The 26,836-nt window shown below is 37.1% G+C and overlaps 1 protein-coding gene across 5 annotated transcripts in view; it reads left to right on the forward strand.

Annotated features, from left to right (window-relative positions):
* MDM2 (MDM2 proto-oncogene) overlaps positions 1 to 26,836 on the forward strand; it is a 48,708-nt gene that overhangs the window by 15,072 nt on the left and 6,800 nt on the right. For all 5 annotated transcript variants that reach the window (XM_053716809.1, XM_053716813.1, XM_053716812.1 and 2 more), the window contains one exon: positions 3,062 to 3,139. In XM_053716809.1, coding sequence (XP_053572784.1) covers positions 3,062 to 3,139 — 78 coding nt within the window. The remainder of the gene's footprint in view (positions 1 to 3,061; positions 3,140 to 26,836) is intronic.

The raw sequence follows: 26,836 nt of genomic DNA on the forward strand, positions 1-26,836 counted from the left end.
CCCCCCAAACCCCCCCCCCCCCCCAAAAAACACATAGGGAGATTTTTACCTTAATTATAGTAAGATCCTTGAAATTTTATCTTAAAGGACCAGTCAACACATTAGATTTGCATAATCAACAAATGCAAGATAACAAGACAATGCAATAGCACTTAGTCTGAACTTCAAATGAGTAGTAGAATTTTTTTTATAACACATTTTAAAGTTATGTATATTTCCACTCCCCTTGTACCATGTGATAGCAATCAGCCAATCACAAATGCATATACGTATAGTCTGTGAATTCTTGCACATGCTCAGTAGGATCTGGTGACTCAAAAATTGTAAATATAAAAGACTGCTGTATCTGTATCATGAAAATTTAATTTAACCTGAGTGTCCCTTTAAAGAATTAAGGGACATGAAACCCACTTTTTTTTTTTTTCCACGATAATTGTATTGTTTACCTGAATCATAAAAGAAAAGAAATTGGGTTTAGTGTCCCTTTAAGAAATTCTTTGTTTTTTTCCATTTCTCAAGTCCCTGCAAGGGACTTAAAGCTACTGAAATCACCTTGGCAGCTTGTCTTAAAGCTTTTATTCTTCTTGGTCATCTTTACATACCTTAACAAAATTCTTCAGTTTTGACACTTTTGCCGCTTCTGAGGCTGCTTTGTTGCCTTAAAGGGACATTGTACACTAGATATTTATTTGGATAAGTGATTGTAGATGATCCATTTATAAAGCCCATTCTGGTAGTATTTTTGTAAAAATTAAGTTTTGCTTATTTTTTTTTTTAAAACCATTGTGCTGATTTTCAGACTACTAACCAAGTCCCACAGTGTCAGATGTATACACGCGTTAACATAAACAAGAGCCAGCAGGATTCTGTAATCTGTCTTTTCATATGCAGGGAGGGGGGGGGGGGGGGGGGAGTGTCTTCTCTTCTTGTTTTCTCAGCCCCTGTTAGTGGGTGTCCCAGCCAAATCTCATTAACGGTGCTAAACTGGGAGCATCTATGTAAGTTTTTAAAAGGTTTTATACTGTTTTTTTTTTGTTTTTTTTAATTTAGATCAGCATCTGTGCATTTTCTTCTTTTATAGTAGTGTCTATTACATGCAGTTATATGAAAATTGGTGTACACTATTCCTTTAACCGTTTTTCCTGCCCTATTTTATGGTGCTTTTGTGGACTTCACAGTTTGTGTAGGATTCCACATGTGATGGCTCGTAGACTCTCACCATCTTATGAAAGAAAACAAAATTGATGCTTACCTGATGATATATTAATTTCCTTCATGATGGGGAGAGTGCACAAGACCTGCCCTTGATTTTTCCATAACTGTTGGAGGCAGTATCAGTTTGCACTTCTTTTACCCTGCTTTGCCTTCTTTGCCTTTCCTGCTTTTATTTTCTAATTTCTCTTGGCCATATGTATTACAATACTAAGGAATCGTGGAAAGTGGGAGGAATTTAAAACTCTGTTGTGTGGTGTGTTTTTCTCTTCTCCTGTAGGACTGGCACTGTCATGAAAGACAGAAATGAATTAAAATAGTGTGTTGAGAAAATGTCATGAAAGTCAAAATTTAACTTTCATGATTCAGACAGAGTATGCAGCTTTAAGAGACTTCACAATTTACTTTAAATTATGCAATTAGTTTATATGCACACTTTCTGAGGTACCAGCCACTACTGAGCATGTGTAAGAGTTCAGTGTATTTGTACAGGGGGACAGGCAAATTTTAAAATTTGTCAGAAAAAAATGCTCATTTAAAATTCAGAGCAAGTGCTATAGTGTTTTGTTTTTTATGATACACTTGTTGATTATGCAATTCTATTGTGTATATAATATTTCATTTAATACTGTTGGAGGCTTAATATTTAACAATGAAAGTTTTTATCAGCCAATGAACAGCTGATGTTTGAGTTAGTTGTGCAGAAATGGGAGTTTAAAAAAAAAATCTTAAATGAAATAGACAGAATCAGGGTCCATTCACAGACTATTTCAAAGATGGCCTTCATTGTATCCCTTTTATGGGTTTAACACAACTCTCTTAAAGGGACATTATACACTCATTTTCTCTTTGCATAAATGTTTTGTAGATAATCTATTTATATAGCCCATAAAGTTTTTTTTTTTTTTAATTAATGTATAGTTTTGCTTATTTTTAAATAACATTGCTCTGATTTTCAGACTCCTAACCAAGCCCCAAAGTTTTATGTGAATACGCTCGACTACCTACTCCAGCTTGCTCCTGTTTGTGTAAAGGGTCTTTTCATATGCAAAAGAAGGGGGAGGGGGGGGGGGGAGTGTCTTATTTGCCACTTGTAGTGGGCTTTCCAGCTACCTTTTCAACAGAGGCAAACTGACAGCTTCTAAGTAAGTTTTTAAACAGTTTTATACTGGATTTTTATATCAGTATCTGTGCATCTTATTCTTTATAGTAGTGTCTATTACATGCAGTTATATGAAAATGAGTGTATACTGTCCCTTTAAGAGTGCATGGGGTGGAATATGGGCTGCCATGGTTTGATCACTCATCCAGGAGAGCATTTACTTTGGTGGGGTTGACATCACTTGTCATGCCTCTTTATGTATGGATCAGAATTTAGCACATTGGTACTATTTACCCATTTTATTATTTAAAGGACCAGTCAACACAGTAGATTTGCATAATCAACAAATGTAAGATAACAAGACAATGCAATAGCACTTAGTCTGAGTTTCAAATCATTGAGTAGTAGATTTTTTTTCTGACAATTGTAAGTTGTCTTTTTCCACTCCCCCTGTACCATGTGACAGCCATCAGCCAATCACAAATGCATACACGTACCATGTGACGGCCATCAGCCATTCACAAATGCATACACACTTATTCTTGTACGTGCTCAGTAGGAGCTGGTGACTCAAAGTTTAAATATAAAAAGACTGCACATTTTGTTAATGGAGGTAAATTGGAAAGTTATTTAAAATGGCTGCTCTATCTGAATAATGAAAGTTTAATTTTGATTTTGTCCCTTTAATGAATTAACTGAGGATTTTACACTATACAGTTTATTAACACTTATATTCTGCTATTTTAGGTATATCAGGTTACTATATACCAGGCTGAAGATAGCGACACAGGTTCATTTTATGATGATACTGAAATTTCGGAAGCTGTAAGTATTGTTTTTATTATAACTTAAGCCAAATTTGTTTTGTGTGTATTTTTTTTCCTTTTCAGGTTAATTATGCATTAAGTACTGTAGCCTTTCTGTGACAGAAATATGACCCTATGTAAAATTGGATGCATCATACAAGAAATATTGCTCAATAAAAAGTACCATTTGTGATACCAGTTTCCATTTTGGGGAATACTGTATTAGTAACAAACACCAGCATTTTCTTCTCCTTTAGCCCTTCTCTTTTATAAAATTTACAGGGCTTTGCATATCAGATAACGAAGACTATAAGTTGCATAGTTCACATACATTCTTAAAGCTTATGTCACAATTGAAACTTAAGAACATTTCCTTCTTAACCGTCTAATAGCTTTCAGCAAAAACAGTTTTAACCTCTGTGCTGGAGCTATTTTTAGCATTTTTAAAAGTACAAGCTTTTTTTTTTTTTTAAATAAAGAAAATTTCCAGAATATGGGAGAACACCACCATGAAAATAGCATTTTCCTGTCATTTTCTATGGCATACATGTTAAATAGCAACAGAGGAGTTATTTTTTTTTCATGTAGCAGGTTTATAATTATATTAATGGAAGGAATAAATTGACACTAGGCTGTTAATGGGACTTTGAAATCAAACATTTACAATAATGTATATATAACAGCAATACGTAAATCCACAGAAATATAGTACTGTGCTAAGGAGCTAAAAGATTGATGTTAGGAAAAAAAGAGTATCTTAAATAAAATACAATGAATAATATTCAAATACAATAAAAAACGTGAGATACAATATCAAACTTATACAGTCCCAATGTGAATGTGTTTTAACACCAATGTGTATTGGTCAAACAATAAGTGAGTAAAGTGAAAAAGAAGAGTATAATTGTCAATTTTTACTATATACATTCCCAATGTAGAGTCCAAATCCTCAGTTGTTCAGTATCTTAGAAGTGTCTCATCTGCAAAGAAACAGACTCTTATGATGCAGTTTGTTAAATGAGTGCAGCTCCAAAAAGGAACTACTTACAGGATCCTACTACCTATGTTTGCTGCACTCCTGATGAGTAGTCTAAACAGTGTGTAGCAAGTAGTTCTTGAGCAGTTTGTAATTGGCACAAAAAGAGTCTGGCGGTTAAAGGCATATACGTAATCGACCTAGCCGTTACAGATCACAAGTGCCTATTTAACGTGTATTGTTCCCGTTCACTGATAGGTATAGTACGCCATACCTCTACAGGAACAGATGACCCACTATAAGCCAGAGATATGGATAAGCAGCGTCTTCCTAAAAAAGATCCAGCCATCACAATATAAACAATGAGTTCTAATAAGAACGAAACGGCTATCTAGTAGTGATTTTTGTATTTGCTGCACTCACCTCATTAGAGGTTAACACAGTATTTGAATCAAAAAGCCTGAGATATTGCATATCTAATTTGCATATCTTACCCAGAATTCACTTGTGCATTGGTAACAATGTATAAGGAGTTTTACTGGGTAGAGGCAAGCGGGGATACTTGCCTAGATGTGCTAATTGCCTGTGAAATAATTTCTATTGATTTTATATAATTTTAAAAATACAGATAAACATACAATTAAAAACTAAAAATTGCAAAGAAAATACTAAAATTTAAATACAGTTTTATGTTTATAGCAGTTAAGTTAGTAAAAAATTATCATAACCCTGATCTATCGTATTTGATTTGACATATTCAGACACACATACTAATAAAACAGTTCATAAACCAGATTTCTTTATAAAAATCTATTAATCTCCAATTCTGTATTTAAGCTTTTTGGAAATAATGTCTGCAGCTCATATCCATTTAGCTAGTGTAGAAGACAATTAGAAAATATTGGATTCTGTTAAAGACGGATCAACAATTTGAAATAAATGAAGTCATAAGATTAAGGTGTTCATATGAGGGGGTTATATATTTAAAGGGACACTCAGGTCAAAATGAAACTTTAATGATTTGGGATAGAGCAGACAATTTTAAACCACTTTCCAATTTACCTCCATTAACAAAATGTGCACAGTCTTTTTTTTTTATTTACACACACATTCACTTTCTTTCTTATGACACGGTGAGTCCACGGGATCATTGATTACTGTTGGGAATATCACTCCTGGCCAGCAGGAGGAGGCAAAGAGCACCACAGCAAAGCTGTTAAGTATCACTTCCCTTCCCACAAACCAAAGTCATTCTCTTTGCCTCGATTCTTCTATCAAGTTTTTTTTTTTTATTTTGAAGTCAGAGCAGGCTTGCTCTGATCTTCCATTACAAGCTGGGTTTAGCTGTATTCCACGTTAGTCTCTATAGTAGGGCTGTGGTAGCTTTTAAGCAGTTAGGAACTTGTACAGTGCGCTTTGCTGCGTTTTCCTAACATGCTGCTGCCCTGGTATGGAAAGCCTGAGTAGGTTTACTCTGTCATTCTTTTTACACAGGTCTTTGTGAGGAGTGGCATCCTCTCATACTTTGAGTCATCTAACTGCCGGACGGCTAGAATGCAGGTAAGTGCCTTTATCTTCTAAAAGATGTGAGATTGTGTGTGTGTATATACATTCCTTTAAACTTTTGCAGGCCAATCTGACGCTAATATATCTCTCTCCTTCAGCCTGATTTTAAAAGCATATCTACCCCAGTCTTAAAAGAAAATAGACATTCATCTCAGCTGTTCCACTGCTATGCAAACAGCCTGATTTTAAAAGCATATCTTCCCCAGTCTTAAAAGAAAATACAGACATTCATCTCAGCTGTTCCACTGCTATGCAAACAGCCTGAATTTAAAAGCATATCTACCCCAGTCTTAGTTGAAATAATTTTTATTGCAAAACATATAAAGAGTATATCACACCTTGTATACTTTTCATACAAATATCGTCTCTTTTTTTTCTTTTTTATAAAAGTCCATCAGTTAAGAGTCTGATAGGTGTTATGATTCCACAATCAAAGTTTGAAAGTAGCTAGGTCTGCCAGTTAAATAGCTGGTGATTGGTTATTTAGACCAGCAAACAGTCCGTGTGATTAAACATACAATCATTAATAGCGACACGGATTGGGGAATGCAGCAGATCAATACCAGAAGACATGAAATTTTCCGTGGCATCCCCTTTCTCTCCGTGCCGCTTTGTTGTGTTTTTTTTTATAAAACTTTTCTCCCTTCCCCTACCCCTCATTAAACTGCAACAATAAACTCCCCCCCCCCTCACTCATTGTAGCATCAAACATAAACTTGCCTGCTCATTTATATCACCTGTCGTCGATCCGGGGAGAGAGCCCCACTTCTTCTGGATATTTATAATTATTAGCAGTCAATTGTCTCTTAAAACCCTATATAGTTCAGTTCCTGCCCTAGATCTAAATTGGTAGTGTGTCTATCTTCTCGTTCTGTGTCTAATTAGTGTCCGCTTAAAATCCAATAATTCCAGATCTTCAAAAATTGTTCGTGGTTGGCTTGTATGAATGAGGCTGATTCAGATAGCTTGTATATTGTCTTAATTTTCTCCATTACCTCTCCCCATGAGGGTATCTTTACCTTCCAGTAACGCGCCACACATATCCTAGTAGCTGTGCATAAAATGTGTATGAATGTGTTCGTGGCTGAGTTGAAGGGTTTTATATGTTCATTTAACAAAGCTTGAGTCGCATTCAGGGTGATATTTTCCGAGAGCACCTCACTCAACAATTTAGACAATTTAACCCATAACTGCTGTACCTGAGGGCATTCCCACCACATATGAATATATGTTCCTGCCTCCTCGCAGCCTCTGTAGCAATTTCTACTGCCGTTTTGAGTGTAGTGTGATGTGATCATCGGAGTGAGATACCACCTAAAAACAGTCTTTTTTTTTTATTGGTGAAGTACATCATTTCGTACATAAAAAGACATAACATTCATCGTTGTATCTGATTATATATGTAACATTGTGAAAACATCTTTTATGAAATTAAATATGCCAAGAAAACAAAGGAAATAAAGATAATCATTTATCTAAAGACAATTTTTCAACTTTCATACTCTGCCTTCTAGTACTTCACATTTTATAACATTTCTGAGAAAAAGGAAAATCAAATAACCAAATGGGGATAAATCGAAACAATCAAACAAATAGACAAAAAAGGAGAGAAAAAAAAAAAAAAAAAAAAGGAGAAAGGGAAAACTACTGGTATCTTAACCCCTGCCATTCCCCCGGGGCCCCCTCCCAGCCCCGCTGACCGTTCACGCTTCATCTATTTTGATCTTCTATCCACTGCCGCGGGAGGATCTCCCCCGCGACCAGTGAAAGGAACGCTACAGAATTTGTCAGAGGGGTGATAAATTGTTTCTGAGATGCCAATGGCCACTTTTGAATTAACTTTAACCATTTCCCGAAATATCTCTTGAGATATTTCTCTGATACTAAATTTTTGTCGTATAGTTCTATCCTCATTTGTAGTCTAATTGCACTTACGAGTTCAGCTATACTCGGGGCACTTATTAACTTCCATTTCTTGAAGACTAACATACGGGCCGTTAGGATAACGGTATTAATCAACTGCTGATCCCCGTAACATGTCTGATCATGGCACAAAAAAAAAATCTTTCTGGGGGTAAATTCGCAGCCATGCTGCAAATGTCTATTCAACCAAAAATTGGCTTTCCCCCAGAATTGTCTAATCTTAGGGCATGACCAGAGACAGTGCAACATATCTGCCTTATCAGCACAACATTTGAAACATCTATACCTTGGTTCGTCACGCACCCATTTATTCATCCTTTCTGGTGTTAAATAAAAATTATTTAATAATTTCATATGAGCTTCCCTCCAACCCGTCTTAGTTGTAGTTGCCTCACATAGACTTAGACTCTTCTTTATATCAGATTATTGTATATTAGTGAAATATCTTTGGAAGGTCTCTTTAATTCGAGATAGATGTCTATCCCCCAGTTTAGAATATAGGGCCTCATACCAAAAAGTGATTGATCTAACACCAGCTTTATATAATTTGAGGCCTGGCTCTATCTCATGTAAGCTCCAATCTGGTATGCCTGAACCCATTAATGATGTTATGAAACTTCTGGCCTGGAGATAAGCAAAGAAATTATTTGAAGGAAGATTATATTTATCTGATATCACGCTATACAATTGAATTATATTACTGTCCAACCTAAGAAGCTGCGAGAAATATGTAATACCTTTAGTATGCCATTCTTTAAATACCCCATTATATATACCTGGAGAAAATGCAGGGGTCCCAATAATGGGTAGAAACCGGGATTTCTGGCAGTCTACTCCCATCATCTTGCAGTATTTCTGCCAAGCTAATACAATATTTGAGAATGTAATTAATTGTTTGATATTAGAGGGTAGTTTGGCGTATACATGGTGCAGAGCTGCTTTCAAGCTAAAGGGTGCAATTAAATCAGACTCCATGTCGAAATATGTGACATACTGTGCTTCCGTCAGCCAGTCCGCACCATATTTAGCCAACGTAACCCAATTATAGTATCTTAAATTTGGTAAGGCCATGCCACCAAATTTTTTAGGAATAGACAATTTCTCAATTGACAGGCGTGGTTTCTTATTGCCCCAGATAAATGATGTGCATGCTCGGTTATATAAAACTATATCCTTTTTATGAATAACCAGAGGTAAATTTTGTAACAGGAATAAGATCCGAGGGAACAAGATTGTTTTAATCAACATAATTTTTCCTGAAAGAGAAAGAAAAAGTATGTTCCACTTTTGGAATTCAACCTCTAGATTCGCAAACATTTTAGTGTAATTTAAGCCATACCATTCCCCTGGATCTCTGCCTATGAACACCCCGAGATAATTTATACTATCTACCTCCCTGAAAGGGTGACGCGTATAGCTATGTTTATTCTTGTTAATCCATAAGATCTCAGATTTCTGAGCATTGATCTTGTATCCAGTGAACTTACTAAAATGCATAATTATCTCCATACTTTTTGGAATATTTATACTGGAGTCTTTAATAAAAAGCATAATGTCATCAGCATATAGCGTTATGACTATATTCTGCTTGCCCAACTGAATACCCTCCATTTCTTGCCTAAGGAGTACAGCCAATGGTTCGAGCGCGAGGTTAAAAAGTAAGGGGGATAATGGGCAACCCTGCCGGGTTCCTCTCTGCAGAGTTATATATGGCGATAATTCACCGTTAACTAGAAGTTGTGACCTAGGTTCCTTATATATTAGTTTAATTGTATCAACAAAATTACCCTGGAATCCAAATTGGGCAAGAGAAGTAAGCATGTGGTCCCATATAATGGAATCAAACGCCTTTTCTGCGTCTATCGTTATCAAGGCCATGTCTGGCAGGGAATGAGAGCCTCTACTGTGGATTTTATTATAATAGTAATCAAGTAAAGTAAGGACTCTACGCATATTTTTTGCTGGGTTCCTAAGCGGCATAAAACCTGTCTGGTCCGGGCTGATTAAATCTCCGATAACCAACTTCAATCTATTAGCTATGATGGACATGAATAATTTATAGTCTTGATTAAGCAGGGATATGGGTCTATATGAGCCCATATCCTCTGGAGGTTTCCCTTTCTTGTAAATTAATGAAACTATTGAATCTGTAAAATATAATGAATGTTTATTATTCTGTATATAGTACTTATTGAACAAACTACTTAACGTTTCTGCCACTTCCAATTTCATTATTTTATAATACTCTGCAGAGAGTCCATCCGGACCTGGGGCTTTCCCTGCTTTAGTCTTCTCTATGGCCGTAATTATATCTACTGTAGTTATTTCTAGGTTTAGTTTATCTAGTGCATCTTTAGTAATTTTCGGTAATTTAACTTTCTTCCAAAAGTTCTGTTTAGCTATGTTGTCTATTGTTCTCTGAGAATATATAGTCTGGTAATACTTAAAAAATGCTTCTCTAATTTCTGAGGCTTTTGTGTAAGTCTCCTTTTTATATTTTATTAGAGAGATCATGTTCCTACTCTTCCTAAATTTTCTGATTTTAACCAAATGTTTAGCTGAAATTCCTTGAAACCCCTGAAAATAGCTTCTCGATTTAATATCTTCCAGTGCCCATTTATTATTTAAAAAGGCCTCCCGCTCTGCTTTAGCCTGTGTATATTTCTTCCATGTGTTATTGCAGGGGTTGTTTATATAGTTTCTATATGTATTTCGCAGCTGGTTAGATAGTTGAATCTCTCTGGCTAGCTGTTTCCTCTTAAGATTTACCATATATTTCTTAATGTCTCCTCTTAAGACCGCTTTCCCTGCTTCCCAGAATATTTCTATCTTATGACTGAATGTATTATTCAAATTTTGATACTCTCTCCATCTCCCTTTTAACCAGTTGCAGAAATGACTATTATTTATCATATATCCTGGGAAGCTAAATGTATTCACATGCGGCCCTTACTGCACCATCAGTTTAAAGTTGATACTAATAATTGCATGGTCTGATAATGTAAAATCATATATCTGGGATATAATATCTATCTTCAGTAGATGCTCCTCTATTAAAAAAAGATCGATTCTAGAGAAGTTCCTATGTGATTTCGATTCACAGGAATATTCTTTCATATCTGGATGTTGTGTTCTCCAGATATCTTTTAACTTTAGTGATGCACAAAATTCTCTAAAAAATTTAGCCTCCTTCCTATATTTTGAAGCACTCTTTTGTCGAAACCTATCTATTTCAGGATGTAGCACCATGTTGAAGTCCCCTGCTAATATTATATTCTGCCCTAAATAAGGGATTAATTTTTGCTTGATACTACCCCAGAATTCCCTATCGAATTCGTTAGGCCCATAGACATTACAGATTGTCCATATTTTATGTGCTGCTTCGATTTGAACAATCAAAAATCTGCCGGCTGTATCAATTTCTTTACTTATTACTTTATATGTAATTTTTTTACTGAATATAATTGCGACCCCCCGCTTTCTATGTGTGCATGGTGTTGCTATTATTTCATTCACCCAATTCGCTCTAAGTTTTACTATCTCATCTTCCTTTAGGTGTAGTTCCTGTAATAGTATTATGTCTGGATCTATTTTCTTGATTGATTTTAAAATACCTTTGCGCTTTGCTGGAGATGACACACCTCCAACATTCCAGGAAATAAAGTTTAAACTTCTACTCATCTAAGAATTAAATTCGTCTTACTTCTAAGCCAGCCCGCCTCTAGAGGGGTACCCGGGGGCGGGCGGGGAAGAAAAAAAAAAAAAAAAAAAAAAAAAAGGGGAGGGAAGGGGGAAAGAAAAAAGAGAAAAAAGGAACGGGAAAGGGGGAAAACCACAACATATAACAAATAAAACCTGCATCCATTCACTACCCAAGCTTACTATATCTGTGCAAGCTGGTAATTTCCCTTCACTGCCATTCATTGTATATCTCTTTTGCTATCTTGATCTTAACTGTGCTGGTGTATTTACCTAGTTACACCTTGATATTCTTTGTTTTACAGTATGTCCTAGCTTCTTCTGGGGTGTTTAACAGATTTTGCCCTTCTTTCTCTTCTATAATTATCCTTGCTGGATACCTGAGGCTAGCCTTTATACCTGCCTTAATAAGGGCTGAGCAATATGGTGACATTTCTCTTCTTCTAGCTATAGTATCGGTAGAAAAGTCTTGGAATAATAGAACTTGTGTACCTTCAATACTAAGTGATTTAATCTTTCGGTACTGCTGCATAACCCTGATTTTATCTTGGAAACACAGGTATCTGATAACTATCATTCTAGGGCGTTTTTTATTATCTGCATCTGACCTACTTGGACCGACCCTGTGTGCTCTTTCTACCGCAAGTTTATCTCCCTGTAATTCCAGGCCCAATAGCGTGGGTAACCTAGTGGAGGCAAATTGTATCAGGTCTGTAAACTCACTATTTTCTGGCAAGCCCACCACCCTCACATTGTTTCGGCGCGATCTATCTTCAAGATCGTCAACTTTGTTTTGCAAAGTTTTAATGGTATCTGTGAGTTTTTGGTTATTTGTTTCCTGTATAGTATATAAGTCTTCTAACTCAGATATTCGAGTCTCTGCCTCTGTCAGTCTACTGGAGAACTGCCTGATCTCCACCGTCAACCCAGCCAAATCTTTTTTCAATGACTCAAGTTGTGGTACAATCAGCTCTGCTAACTGATTATTCGTAATCTGTATGTCTGTGCCGGCGGTGGCCACCACGGATGTCTCCAGCAGGCTATCTGCTACTGCCTCGTTTAATGGCTTATTGCCTTTCTTATCTCTCTTGACGGGCATAATTGGGGATCTTTGTTTCATATTAGTCATATACCTTTCCATGAAGTGTCGTGTATAAAAACAAAATTGTTACAAGTGGTGAATCTTGTATATGCCTATATACCTATAGGCATGTATGTGCACAATATATAAGTAAAAGTGAAAAGTGTAGAAGAAAGAGAAAAAAAAAAAAAGAAAAGAGAGAGCGGAGAAAGAAAAACAAAAAAGAAAAATTGGAGGTTATGTGACCTCTATTCAAAGTGTGAATTGAAAACGGCTCCTTCCCACGAAGCCTGTACAGTTTCAAACAATCTTGTGTGTGTGTGTGTAAAAAACAAAAGTGCTTTACTTTTTAAGGGAATTATGTTTTCACACCCCCATAACTTCTTATGCTAATTGTATTTATGCTTAAATCGTCAAATTGATATATTGCTCTTTCGAAAATGAATAGCTCTAAAATTAGGTATGACAGCTATTGCAGACAGCCACATATATATAAAATAAATGGCAGAAACACAAAGCAAAGATATACATGAAAACAAAAAGAAATATGCAGCAGCAGATCAACTGGGCCAAAGTCCTCTGCCTCCTTGCATACAACACAGGAAGATATTCTGTATTCAGACTATGCCAATCTACTCTTTGTCACTGCAAAACGATGCTCTCTTTCTCCAAGTGTCTTACTGCCTCTTGCTAGAGACCAGGAGGCAGATTTGCAGTAATCCAGGTATAAATGGATATATATAGACAGTGTCTCATAGTATTTTTGGCAATATAGTCCTTTGACCCTTTATTTAATCCACAGATAGAGTTAAAACCTTTATGTCCACCAGGTAGATTTTAAACCTGCACGCCTTTATCTTTGCTGACTAGGGTGTACCAACAGCCGGACAGGCGAAATAACAAGCCTTCAAGAATGTTATAAGAAACTGTTGTTTGGCTTCCTTTAGCTTCTATAGGCCTCCCAGCTGCATTCTCAGAAGGCCCTCAATGTATGCACAAATTTAAGTTAGTTATATCATAACTTTTAAGAGATATATAATAAAACCTTCTGAGATTTGATAAGTCATAACAGAGTATTCCCAGAGGCAAAGATAACTTTATCCAAGCAGCTGACTGTTAAAGTTGCCTTGCTGCATATAGGCCTCCTCACCCAACGGTTAAACACCGGCTCTTCGAGTATGCCATTACTTGTGTGCAAACAAAGATTGATCTTTAAATCATATGCAGAGACACAATATCTGTTATAGACTTAGTGTATCATATGTCCCCATATGTCTCCTTATGACTCTCAGCTTGCATTAGGCTTACAGTATAAAGTGCTGGCTTCTATGCTGTTTTATAATGGAATTGTACTTGCGGTTTTTCTGCCTCAGGGCATGCAGCTCATGTGTTCCGTCACCCTCACTTGGACGTCGATCCAAACGAGACACCTCCCGTTCGCGCCAACCTCCCGTGGTGCCGACACTGAGTCAGATCCTGCTGAATTTCCCGCACTTGTCTCGCTTACTCTTTGGTAAGGACCTGGGCTGGGGCCGGCACCTTCCTCCTCTATTGCTGCACCGCGTCAGCAGAAAGGGTTCCTCCACTAGCTTTTCCTCTGCCCGCAGGAGTAAGTGACTGGATGCGGTCAGTACCACCTGACCTTGGCGGTTAACGCAGACTTCCGTAGTGCTCCGTGAACTCTGTCACCCCTAGGCTTCCGCAATCGTCGCTGCCAATGGGGACCAGGAGCTGGGGTGATGCAAAAACTCTCTGCTGCTTAGTGCGCAGAGCATAGAGCGCGCGTGTGTTCTCTCACGCTCCTCCCCGGAAGTTAGGTAATCGTATTTCCTAAAAACAGTCTTAATGCAGTTTTCTTTCAAATCTGCGCTGATCATACCCATACCTGAGCCATAAAAGATTCCCTCCCATTCCTCTTTGGAATATGTTATATTAATATCTCTCTCCCACTTTTCCATTAGGAGAGATTTAGAAGTATATTTGGCTGCCTGTAGTGTTATGTATAGGGTAGAGATTAATCCTCTGTGGCGAGAATTAGTACTACAAAGCTTTTCTAGTGTTGTTAAGTTCTGTCTGGGATGTTGGGGTAAGACCCCAGTTATGGCAGATGCGATCTGTAGGTATAGGAACCAATGTAATTTATCTGGTAATATTTTTTCTTGTAATTGTTGGTGAGTAGCTAATTTCCCTTTATGGAGAAAATCTGCTAGTCTATAGGGCCCCTTATTTGCCCATTTACCAATTAGTCCCTGAAAATCTGGGCCCATCAGTGTCCTTTATGGTCTCATTAATGAGTCAGATGGTAAGAGCTTTAGATTAGTAGATAGCGAATGCCACATTGACATCATCTCTCCTGTTATTTTCGAGGCCTCAGTCAGCTTAATATATCCTTCGGGTGTTCACATAGGATATCTTCTGAGTGGTTATATCCCGCCATTAAAGTCTCCACCCTCACCCATATCAATTATTTTTGTTTTTTGCTCATTAGGATCTACCCCAGTCTTAAAGGGACACTAAACCCAAAATCTTTCTTTCATGATTCAGATAGAGAATACAAATTTAAACATTACAATTTACTTCTATTATTTATTTTGCTTCATTTTTTTAGATATCTTTAGTTGTAGAAAAACCAATGCACATGGGTGAGCCAATCACACAAGGCTTCTATGTGCAGCAACCAATCAGCAGCTACTGAGCATATCTAGATATGCTTTTCAGCAAAGAATATCAAGAGAATAAAACAAATTAGATAATAGAAGTAAATTAGAAAGATTTTTAAAATTGCATTCTCTTTCTAAATCATGAAAGAAAAAATGTGGGTTTCATGTTCCTTTAAAAGAAAATAGACATTCATCTCAGCTGTTCCACTGCTATACAAACAGTTATGTAAATAGAGACCCTGTCAATCTGCAACTATTCACTGCACTCTGGTGGGTTTTACTCTCCTGTAACTCTCTTCTGGTACGTGAATAGAGACCCTGTCAATCTGCAACTATTCACTGCGCTCTGGTGTTTTTTACTCTCCTGTAACTCTTCTGGTACGTGAATATTTACATAGAGCAAATGGTTTTTGTTTGTTAATTTAGTCCTACATCTGTTGTACTGTTAGCCAATGTCTTATTTCTAATGTTCATTTAATTGCCATGTGATGTTCAATCCTTCTCAATACTTGCTATTATTCTAAAATTTATAGCTGTCTTATTCCATAGTTTTAACCTCATCCAAATTTTATTGTCTGTTTACTTAACATCTCACCCTGACCAGACCAGAATCTAACTTTCCAATTGGCCTTTCCAATTGTCTTTTGAGTAGCAATCAACTAAATTTAGTGGACTCAGCTGACTGCCCTCCCTGCATATATTTCACACTAGTTTGGGATGTGCATTGCACTGGGCTGTGCATTGCTAAAACATATGTTCACATTTTCAAAGTAAACATTTTATAAGTGAGGCACTAGCAATAGAATTATACAAGAATTAAGCGAACATTTTATAAGTGAGGCATTAGCAATAGAATTATACAAGTATTAAGTGAACATTTTATAAGTGAGGCATTAGCAATAGAATTATACAAGTATTAAGTGAACATTTTATAAGTGAGGCATTAGCAATAGAATTATACAAGTATTAAGTGAACATTTTATAAGTGAGGCATTAGCAATAGAATTATACAAGAATTAAGCGAACATTTTATAAGTGAGGCATTAGCAATAGAATTATACAAGAATTAAGCGAACATTTTATAAGTGAGGCATTAGCAATAGAATTATACAAGTATTAAGTGAACATTTTATAAGTGAGGCATTAGCAATAGAATTATACAAGTATTAAGTGAACATTTTATAAGTGAGGCATTAGCAATAGAATTATACAAGTATTAAGTGAACATTTTATAAGTGAGGCATTAACAATAGAATTATAGAAGAATTGAACAAGTATTGGGCAAGGGGCAAGAAAAAGGCAGGTACTTTTGTAATATTATGTTTGATATACCTTATTGTTTTCTTATGCAATTGCTACTGTAATACTGTGTCTTATGTGTTTAACTGGTTCCCTCTTTTGTAAAAATGCCTAATATCTTCATATTCACTTTTGCTGCCTTCTGTCTCTAACAAACTACATTATTCAATTACTCCTGCAAATCTGTATCTCTCTCATGTCATTCTCCCTCTTGCTTTTACTAACTGCTGGTGACATCTCCTCTAATGCTGGTCCCCAACAACTGCCTAGCCGTGCACATCCATGAGGTCTGGTAATAGACAAGGAGGTGGTGTAGTTATTTTACTTTTCCTCTCGTTGCTCCTTTCAACAAATACATTCCATCTCTTTTCTCACATTTCCTCATTTGAAACCCACATGATTCGCCTATTCTCTCCTCTTTCTATACGTGTTGCAGTCATATACCGACCCCCTGGCTCCTCAACTCAATTTCTAGATCACTTGGCTGCCTGGCTACCTTATTTCCTTTCCTCAGACACCCCTTCCCTCATTCTTGGTGATTTCAACATCCCTCTTGACAATCCCACTACCTGCAAAACAACTTCTGCAACTCTCTTCCTCTTTCGGTTTGTCACAATGGACTGATTCTCCCACTCACAAAGATGGTCACTCCCTTGACCTGATCTTTAGCTATCGATGCACTCTCTCAAACTTCACAAACTCACCCTTTTTCCTCTTTCTGACTACCATCTCCTTACTTGCAACATATCATCCCTCCCTACAACTTTCCCTCCTTCTGCTCCTCACACCAAACTTCAGACGCATTATGTCATTAGATCAACAACAGCTTTCTAATTCCCTCAAACCTCTCCTCTCATCCTTCTCCTCCTTTTACTTCCCTGACCAATCTATCTGCCACTATAACTCCACCCTTACATCTGTCCTTGACAATCTCTCCCCTCTTACCATAGCTCGGAAATCACTCATCCTCAGCCCTGGCATACTCCTCTGACACGATACCTACGCAGATGTTCCCGTACTGCTGAGTGGCACTGGAGAAAATCTAGGCGTTCAGCTGATTTTCAACATTACAAATTTATCTTGAACTCCTACTATTCTGCCCTTAATTTCCATAAGCAACATTACTTCTCTACTCTTATCTCTAATCTTTCTTCAAACCCAAAACGTTTGTTCTCCACTTTCAATACCCTTCTCCGCCCTCCCCCATCTCCTAATACCATCTCTGTCAGCTCAAGACTTTGCCAACCACTTCAATACCAAAATCGACTCCATCAGAAATTAAATCAGCTCTCAACATAATTCCTTTCTCTCACCCCCTCAAATGCTCTCAACCAACCACAACCCACATAACCTTAAACTTAGCTCATTCTCCCCTGTTACTGAGGAAGAAGTTTAGGCACTTATACAGCGCTCTCACCTCACTACCTTTCCCCTTGACCCTATCCCCTCACAGCTACTCCCCTCCCTCTCTGCTATCCTCACCCCTATACTCACACACACTTTCAACCTCTCCCTAAGCACCGGTATATTTCCCTCATTGCTGAAACATGCACTGGTCACACCTATCCTCAAAAAACCTTCCCTTGATCCTATCTCCCCATCCAACTACCGCCCTATTTCCCTCCTCCCTCTTGCATCAAAGCTTCTCGAAAAACTAGTTTATGCACGTCTATCCCATTTCCTTACAATAAACTCCCTCCTTGATCCACTGCAATCTGAATTTCGTCCCCATCACTCCACAGAGACAGCAATTGTTAAGGTTACCAACGACCTACTTACAGCAAAATCAAAAGGCCACTTCTCTCTGCTTATCCTCCTTGATCTGTCTGCAGCCTTTGACACTGTTGACCACCCTCTTTTGCTCCAAACCCTCCGATCCTTCGGCATCTGTGACACAGCCCTCTCGTGGCTCTCTTCCTACCTGTCAAACCGTACCTTTTAGTGTAGCCTTCTCTGGGGCCTCCTCTGCCCCGTCACCACTTTCTGTCAGAGTACCGCAAGGCTCTGTCCTCGGTCCCCTTCTCTTCTCAATCTACACGTCATCACTAGGTTCCCTAATAAAGTCCCACGGTTTACAATATCATTTGTATGCCGACGACACCCAAATCTACTTCTCTGCACCAGACCTATCTCCTTCCTTGCTAACCCGTGTCACTAACTGTCTTTCTCACATCTCTAACTGGATGTCCCCTCACTACCTCAAGCTAAATCTCTCCAAAACTGAGCTCCTTATTTTCCCCCCTTCCTTAAAACTCTCCACCCCCAATCTCTCTATAACTGTCGACAACTCCATCATTACCCCTACCCCGCACGCCCGATGTCTCGGATTCACATTTGACTCAGATCTTTCTTTCACTCCTCTTAATTAGGGAACATCTATGTGCTATTAGAAATTCTAAATCAGACCATGAACTGGCGGTTCCTTTTCATCGCAGTAATACAAAGGAATTTACATATACTGCTATCTGTAGAGTACAAACAAAATTAGAATAGGTGATTTTAATTGGTTGCTTCTAAGAACGAAAACTAATAAATACGGAATTGGAGATTAATAGATTTTATGAAAAAAATTGTTTTATGTGTCAGAATATGTCCAATTAAATAAGATAGTTCACAGTTATTAAAATGTAGTTTGAATTATATCATTTAAAATTATAAATATAATTTAAAATTATCATTTTTAATATTTTCTTTGCAATTTTTTATTTTTTATTTGTATGTTTTTAACTGTATCTTTATAAATTTATCGGTTTGAATTACACATAAAATTAAGTAAGAAATACTATTTTCTATCCCATAGATGAGATAAAGTTGTTACGTGTGTGTGTGTATTTATGTATATAAAGAGATAAATCAAAATAATTTATAGAAGAGCTGGAAAGAGGCCAAGTTAATTAGGCTAAAAAGCGTTTTTCAATTTACACTGAGTAACCAAATTCCACTTGCATATGGCGTGGCTATATAGCTAATTATTACAGCAGACAAAACTAGTGCAGGAGCGCTAACAAAAGCTTAGGGAGTTCTAGAGATCAATATACCACTCTACACATCTCATTAGTTAAGATTTCAATTTAATGTTTTACATTAAAAACAAGTATATTAGGGACGTCTCCCTTAACACAATGGCTGATAAAATTTAACAAAACCGCAATATAAAAAATATAGAACTATTAAAATTAAGGTCGTAGAAACAGAAAACAGTAATTAACAAATTCCACCTTTAAAAAATTGACCTAAGATGTCCAATCTGTCAAAAGTTCTTTGCAATTTCAGATGGGTAACAAACCGTAAGCGTTGTATTTTCTATGCTGGCATAATGGTACACACTTTGTATGTAGATTTTACAAATGGAATCTCTTTGTATCTTTGTGTTGTTAGAAACAAAGTGTCAATATGGTATATACATAAATTGATAATTATAGGATGATGAAGTAGGCTTACCGGGTCTTCGGACACACTCAGTGTCTAATGCAGAGTTTCTTTTTTGCCTTACCGGTATTATATTGATTTTTCAGCCTCTCCTTTATTGTACCCGTTGCTCCGATGTTGGCACTTATTCGTAATAAGTGATTACTAAGATCTTAAGGGTGTGATGCATGCTCCAGCGTGTTAGCAGGTAAGATGGCTTGAGCAAACAAACGGCCTTTCGTTAGCGTTCTCCTCCCCTGTACTCGTTTTCGTCCGAGATTCTGCAGGGAACAGCAGAAGTTATCCAGTCCTTCGTACTCTCTTTATGTGGTTAAAACGTCAACGCATTTCGCCTGGAAACGAGGCTTTATCAAGACGTATACCATAGTCCATTATTCAGGCATTTAAATACCCCTCCTTTCCATCCTATTGGTCCGGAATTTTCTTGGTCTTATTGGTTGTCTATTTAAGGTGGCATTGTTGCATTTTGTTACATTATTTAAGGTGGAATTGCTTAAAATAAAAATAAAATTGCAATATTTAGATATGCCGTTTACTTATAGGATGAGTCCTTCTGTTTGACATATTTACATAGTTAAATAGAAAATTTCTGTTCTATGGTGGTGGTGCTTATCTATATGTTTGCTCTAAATCCCTAGATGGACCATTCTATGTCTTAAAGGTTCTTTAGAAATTGTTATAACAGGTATACCCCGCTCATACAGCAGGTTAGGGACTGGAGCCCCGCTGTAAAGTGAAAACCGCCTTAAAGTGAAACAAGGCAGTTTTAGCTTTCTTTTCAGTGTTTAAAATCTTGAAAACATGTATGAACTAACATATTATTAGGGGTGCAATAGTGCTACGTTCAGTTTAACACTAGCACAGCAAGTATTCAATAAATACTGTAAAATTGTGACAATTACTGTAGTAAAATTTGCCAGACTATAGCACTGAGACACAGATTGCACTGCAATGCTATAAACAGAGTGAACTAAGCATAACAAAATGGTGCCATTCACTTTTCTAGCAATCTCACGATGATTATAGCACTGTTTCAAAATCCTTGGAGGTTGAACTTCAGCTCCACAAAGCGCTGTATTAGCGAATCGCTGTAAAGTGAAGCGCTGTAAAGTGAGGTATACCTTGTATATGTATCGTTCTGTGTGTGTGTGTATTTATGTATATGTATTTATGTATATGTATTTATGTATATGTATTTATGTATATGTATTTATGTATATATATTTATGTATATATATTTATGTATATATATTTATGTATATATATTTATGTGTGTATATATATATATATATATATATATATATATATATATATATATATATATATACACACACACACACACGTGGCCCTCGTTTTACAACGGTTCAATTTACACCGTTTCAGAATAACAACCTTTTTTCCCAGTCATGTGACTGCTATTGAAAAGCATTGAGAAGCAGTGCATTTATTAAAATAGCCAGTAGGTGGAGCTGTCAGCTTGTGTTGCAGCAAAGCCAAGCAAGCTGAAATTAATGAATTTAACCAGACCTGAGCTATCAAGCAGATTTCAAAGGAACAAGATATTTATGTCTATAAATCAGTGCTGACTGGAATGCATTGAAAGAACTGTTTGCAGAAAAATGCAAGTAAAGTCTGTGTTGTGTGATTATTTTATTAGGTTTATAATGCTGTTTAACAAAGGTTTTTGTTCATTTAACTTAGTTTAATTATATATTCTGTATTGTGTGATTATTTTATTAGGTTTATAATGCTGTTTAGCATTTAAAGTCTTCATTTCAAAGCTTTAAAAATAATGTATTAGGTGTTACTTATGCCAATTTTGAGAGGGGCCTGGAACCTATCTCCCTCACTTCCCATTGACTTGCATCATAAACTGGGTTTCAATTTACAACGGTTTCGATTTACAACCATTCCTCCTGGAACCTAACCCCGGCGTAAACTGAGGGCTACCTGTGTGTGAATGTGTATGTGTATATATATATATGTGTGTGTATATATATATATATATATATATATATATATATATATATATATATATATATATATATATATATATATATATATATATATATATACTAACCTATACAACATATATCTAAATAAAGAGTTAACTCCATTATATTTTTTTAAGGTTGAGTGGAGTATAGGAATATATATGTATAAGGTGAAACTTATCCTTTATTGAAAAGTAAAATAATTGGAACTGCTAGTTAGTTATCACTCCATATCTTATATAGCAATTTGTTTTATGAAGTGAGAAAAGGGGAAATGTCTAATTCGGAGTTTAGACCTAAAGGAAGCAAGTTTGCATGTTATAAATTAATTCAGCTTCTTTTTTTAAAAGTTTTTCTTCAAAATTCCCCCCTCTCCATTCTGGTTTTAATTTCTTTATGCCCCAAAAAGTAAAGTCTTTTAAATTATTTTTATGTACTTCCCTAAAATGAGTATATAGGTGTGTGTCCAAATTTCCCCTGTCTATACATGAGATGTTCCCGTATACGCTCCCTTAAGGTCCTAGTGGTCTCTCCTATCTATTGCATATGGCAGGAACATTGTATAATGTAGATTACACCTTTATCTTGGCATCTGATTGTTTTCTTGATGTGATGTATTAAACCGTTTTGGCTTGATTGAATTTTCTTACATTTACTGCTGTAGCTGCAAGATCTACAACCGAAACATGGGAAGAAGCCTACTAATTTATTACCAGACAGATCTCCCTCTGATATAGATCTTATCTGTGTTTGTTTAAATTTTTCTTTTTGGGGCATAAAGAAATTAAAACCAGAATGGAGAGGGGGCAATTTTGAAGAAAAACTTTTAAAAAAAGAAGCTGAATTAATTTATAACATGCAAACTCTCTATCCTTTAGGTCTAAACTCCGAATTAGACATTTACCCTTTTCTCACTTCATAAAACAAATTGCTATATAAGATATGGATTGATAACTAACTAGCAGTTCCAATTATTTTACTTTTCAATAAGGATGTTTGTTTGACCTTATACATATATATTCCTATACTCCACTCAACCTTACAAAATATAATGGAGTTAATTCATTGTTTAGATATGTTGTATAGGTTAGTGTGTGTGTGTGTGTGTATATATATATATATATATATATATATATAACACATAGAAACACCCAGCACTCACCAGCTAGCTCACAGCTAAGATAAAATCACAACTGGAAAGGTTAGTCACCGCATCTGGCCAAATGGGAAAGCTCAGGCACCACGTCAAGGTCCTTTCCATTGCCTGAGTCCCTAACACAGCCACACCATCATGCGAGCTCACAAAGCCAAACAGACTGAGAACAAAGAAGGGGTGCACAGGTGGATGTAATCACCCAGAGAAAATACAAAACATGGAAGGGAACTGCACTCCAAGACCGGACCAGGTACACATCATGTGACTCGGTAACATCCAGCCCTGGGTGCTAAATAGCACTCCAAAAAAGCTGTGATGTCAGCAGAGCCACACGCAGTTAACCTCAGTCCGGCATATAATTATTAATTTATGTATATACCATATTGACACTTTGTTTCTAACAACACAAAGATACAAAGAGATTCCATTTGTAAAATCTACATACAAAGTGTGTACCATTATTCCAGCAAAGAAAATATAACACGGTTTGTTACCCATCTGAAATTGCAAGGAACTTTTGACATCTTAGGTCAATTTTTTAAAGGTGGAATTTGTTAACTACTGTTTTCTGTTTCTATGACATTAATTTTAAGTTCTATATTTTTTATATTGCGGTTTTGTTAAATTTGATCAGCCATTGTGTTAAGGGAGACGTCCCTAATATACTTGTTTTTAGTTTAAAACATTAAATTAAAATCTTAACTAATGAAATGTGTAGAGTGGTATATTGATCTCTAGAACTCCTTAAGCTTTTGTTAGTGCTCCTGCACTAGTTTTGTCTGTTGTAATAATTGTTATATTTGGTTAATCTAAGGGACGATTACCTGTAAGGGAGCCTAGGGGTTATACACTTGGCGCTTAACTTAGAACCTTTTTTAAATATATAGCTTAATAACCAGCCGTGAACAAAGGCTACCACCTATCTGAGTCGGCATTGTTTATTTCTTCTGTTATGTGCGATCAGTCCACGGGTCATCATTACTTCTGGGATATAACTCCTCCCCAACAGGAAATGCAAGAGGATTCACCCAGCAGAGCTGATATAGCTCCTCCCCTCTACGTCAGTCCCAGTCATTCTCTTGCACCCAACGACTAGATAGGATGTGTGAGAGGACTATGGTGATTATACTTAGTTTTTATGACTTCAATCAAAAGTTTGTTATTTTACAATAGCACCGGAGCGTGTTATTACTTCTCTGGCAGAGTTTGAAGAAGAATCTACCAGAGTTTTCTACTATGATTTTAACCGGAGTAGTTAAGATCATATTGCTGTTCTCGGCCATCTGAGGGAGGTAAAGACTTCAGATCAGGGGACAGCGGGCAGATGAATCTGCATTGAGGTATGTAGCAGTTTTTATTTTCTGAATGGAATTGATGAAAAAATCCTGCTATACCATTATAATGACATGTATGTATACACTTCAGTATTCTGGGAATGGTTTTTCACCGGAACTACTCTGTTAAAGGTTACTAATCCTTTTAATAAATATTGTCATGTTAAACGTTTTTGCTGGAATGTAGAATCGTTTACATTGCTGAGGTACTGAGTAAATAAATGTTTTGGGCATTATTTTCCACTTGGCAATTGTCTGCTTTAAATTGTGACAGTTTCGTTTCTCCTCACTGTTGTGTGTGAGAGGGAGGGGCCGTTTTTGGCGCTCTTTTGCTACGCATCAAAAAAAGAAAAAAAAAAAAAAAAAAAAAAATTCCAGTCAGCTACTATTATATTTCCTGCATGATCCGGTTCACTGACAGATCTCAGGGGTCTTCAAACTTCTTTGAAGGGAGGTACATTCTCTCAGCAGAGCTGTGAGAATTTTTATTGACTGTGAATAAAAACGTTACTCTGTAATTTTTTATGTCAAAATTAGTTATTTACTAATGGGAACAAACCTTTGCTAAAAGTTGTGTTATTTTAAACTTGATGCTTTAACTGTTTTTTCAGTTCATTATCTCAACTGTCATTTAATCGTTTAAGTACCTCTTTGAGGCACAGTACGTTTTTGCTAAAAAAGATTATAACCAGGTTGCAAGTTATTGCTAGTGTGTTAAACATGTCTGACTCAGAGGAAAATATCTGTGTCATTTGTTCCTATGCCAAGGTGGAGCCCAATAGAAATTTATGTACTAACTGTATTGATGCTACTTTAAATAAAAGTCAATCTGTACAATGTGAACAAATTTCACCAAACTGCGAGGGGAGAGTTATGCCGACTAACTCGCCTCACGCGGCAGTACCTGCATCTCCCGCCCGGGAGGTGCGTGATATTATGGCGCCTAATACATCTGGGCGGCCATTACAGATAACATTACATGATATGGCTACTGTTATGACTGAAGTTTTGTCTAAATTACCAGAACTAAGAGGCAAGCGTGATCACTCTGGGGTGAGAACAGAGTGCGCTGACAATACTAGGGCCATGTCTGATACTGCGTCACAGCTTGCAGAGCATGAGGACGGAGAGCTTCATTCTGTGGGTGACGGTTCTGATCCAAACAGATTGGATTCAGATATTTCAAATTTTAAATTTAAATTGGAGAACCTCCGTGCATTACTAGGGGAGGTCTTAGCAGCTCTCAATGATTGTAACACCATTGCAATACCAGAGAAACTGTGTAGGTTGGATAAATACTTTGCGGTACCGGCGAGTACTGACGTTTTTCCTATACCTAAGAGATTAACTGAAATTGTTACTAAGGAGTGGGATAGACCCGGTGTGCCGTTCTCACCCCCTCCAATATTTAGAAAGATGTTTCCAATAGACGCCACTACTCGGGACTTATGGCAAACGGTCCCTAAGGTGGAGGGAGCAGTTTCTACTTTAGCTAAGCGTACCACTATCCCGGTGGAGGATAGCTGTGCTTTTTCAGATCCAATGGATAAAAAATTAGAGGGTTACCTTAAGAAAATGTTTGTTCAACAAGGTTTTATATTACAACCCCTTGCATGTATCGCGCCGATTACGGCTGCGGCAGCATTTTGGATTGAGTCTCTGGAAGAGAACCTTAGTTCATCTACGCTAGACGATATTATGGACAGGCTTAGAGTCCTTAAACTAGCCAATTCATTCATTTCGGAGGCCGTAGTACATTTAACCAAACTTACGGCTAAGAACTCTGGATTCGCCATACAGGCACGTAGAGCACTGTGGCTAAAATCCTGGTCAGCTGATGTTACTTCTAAGTCCAAATTACTTAATATACCTTTCAAGGGGCAGTCTTTATTTGGGCCCGGTTTGAAAGAAATTATCGCTGACATTACAGGAGGTAAGGGCCACGCCCTACCTCAAGACAAAGCCAAAGCTAAGGCTAGACAGTCTAATTTTCGTCCCTTTCGGAATTTCAAAACTGGAGCAGCGTCAACCTCCACTGCACCAAAACAGGAAGGAGCTGTTGCTCGTTACAGGCAAGGCTGGAAACCTAACCAGTCCTGGAATAAGGGCAAACAGGCCAGGAAACCTGCTGCTGCCCCAAAAACAGCATGAACCGAGAGCCCCCGATCCGGGACCGGATCTAGTGGGGGGCAGACTTTCTCTCTTCGCTCAAGCCTGGGCAAGAGATGTTCAGGATCCCTGGGCGCTGGAGATCATATCTCAGGGATACCTTCTAGACTTCAAATTATCTCCCCCAAAAGGGAGATTTCATCTGTCAAGGTTGTCAACAAACCAGATAAAGAAAGAAGCGTTTCTACGCTGTGTACAAGATCTGTTATTAATGGGAGTGATCCATCCAGTTCCGCGGTCGGAACAAGGACAAGGGTTCTACTCAAACCTGTTTGTGGTTCCCAAAAAAGAGGGAACTTTCAGGCCAATCTTAGATTTAAAGATTCTAAACAAATTCCTAAGAGTTCCATCGTTCAAAATGGAAACTATTCGGACAATCTTACCTATGATCCAAAAGGGTCAGTACATGACCACAGTGGATTTAAAAGAT

Source organism: Bombina bombina, chromosome 6 (assembly GCF_027579735.1).
Source record: "Bombina bombina isolate aBomBom1 chromosome 6, aBomBom1.pri, whole genome shotgun sequence".
NCBI classification, from domain to species: Eukaryota; Metazoa; Chordata; class Amphibia; order Anura; family Bombinatoridae; genus Bombina; species Bombina bombina.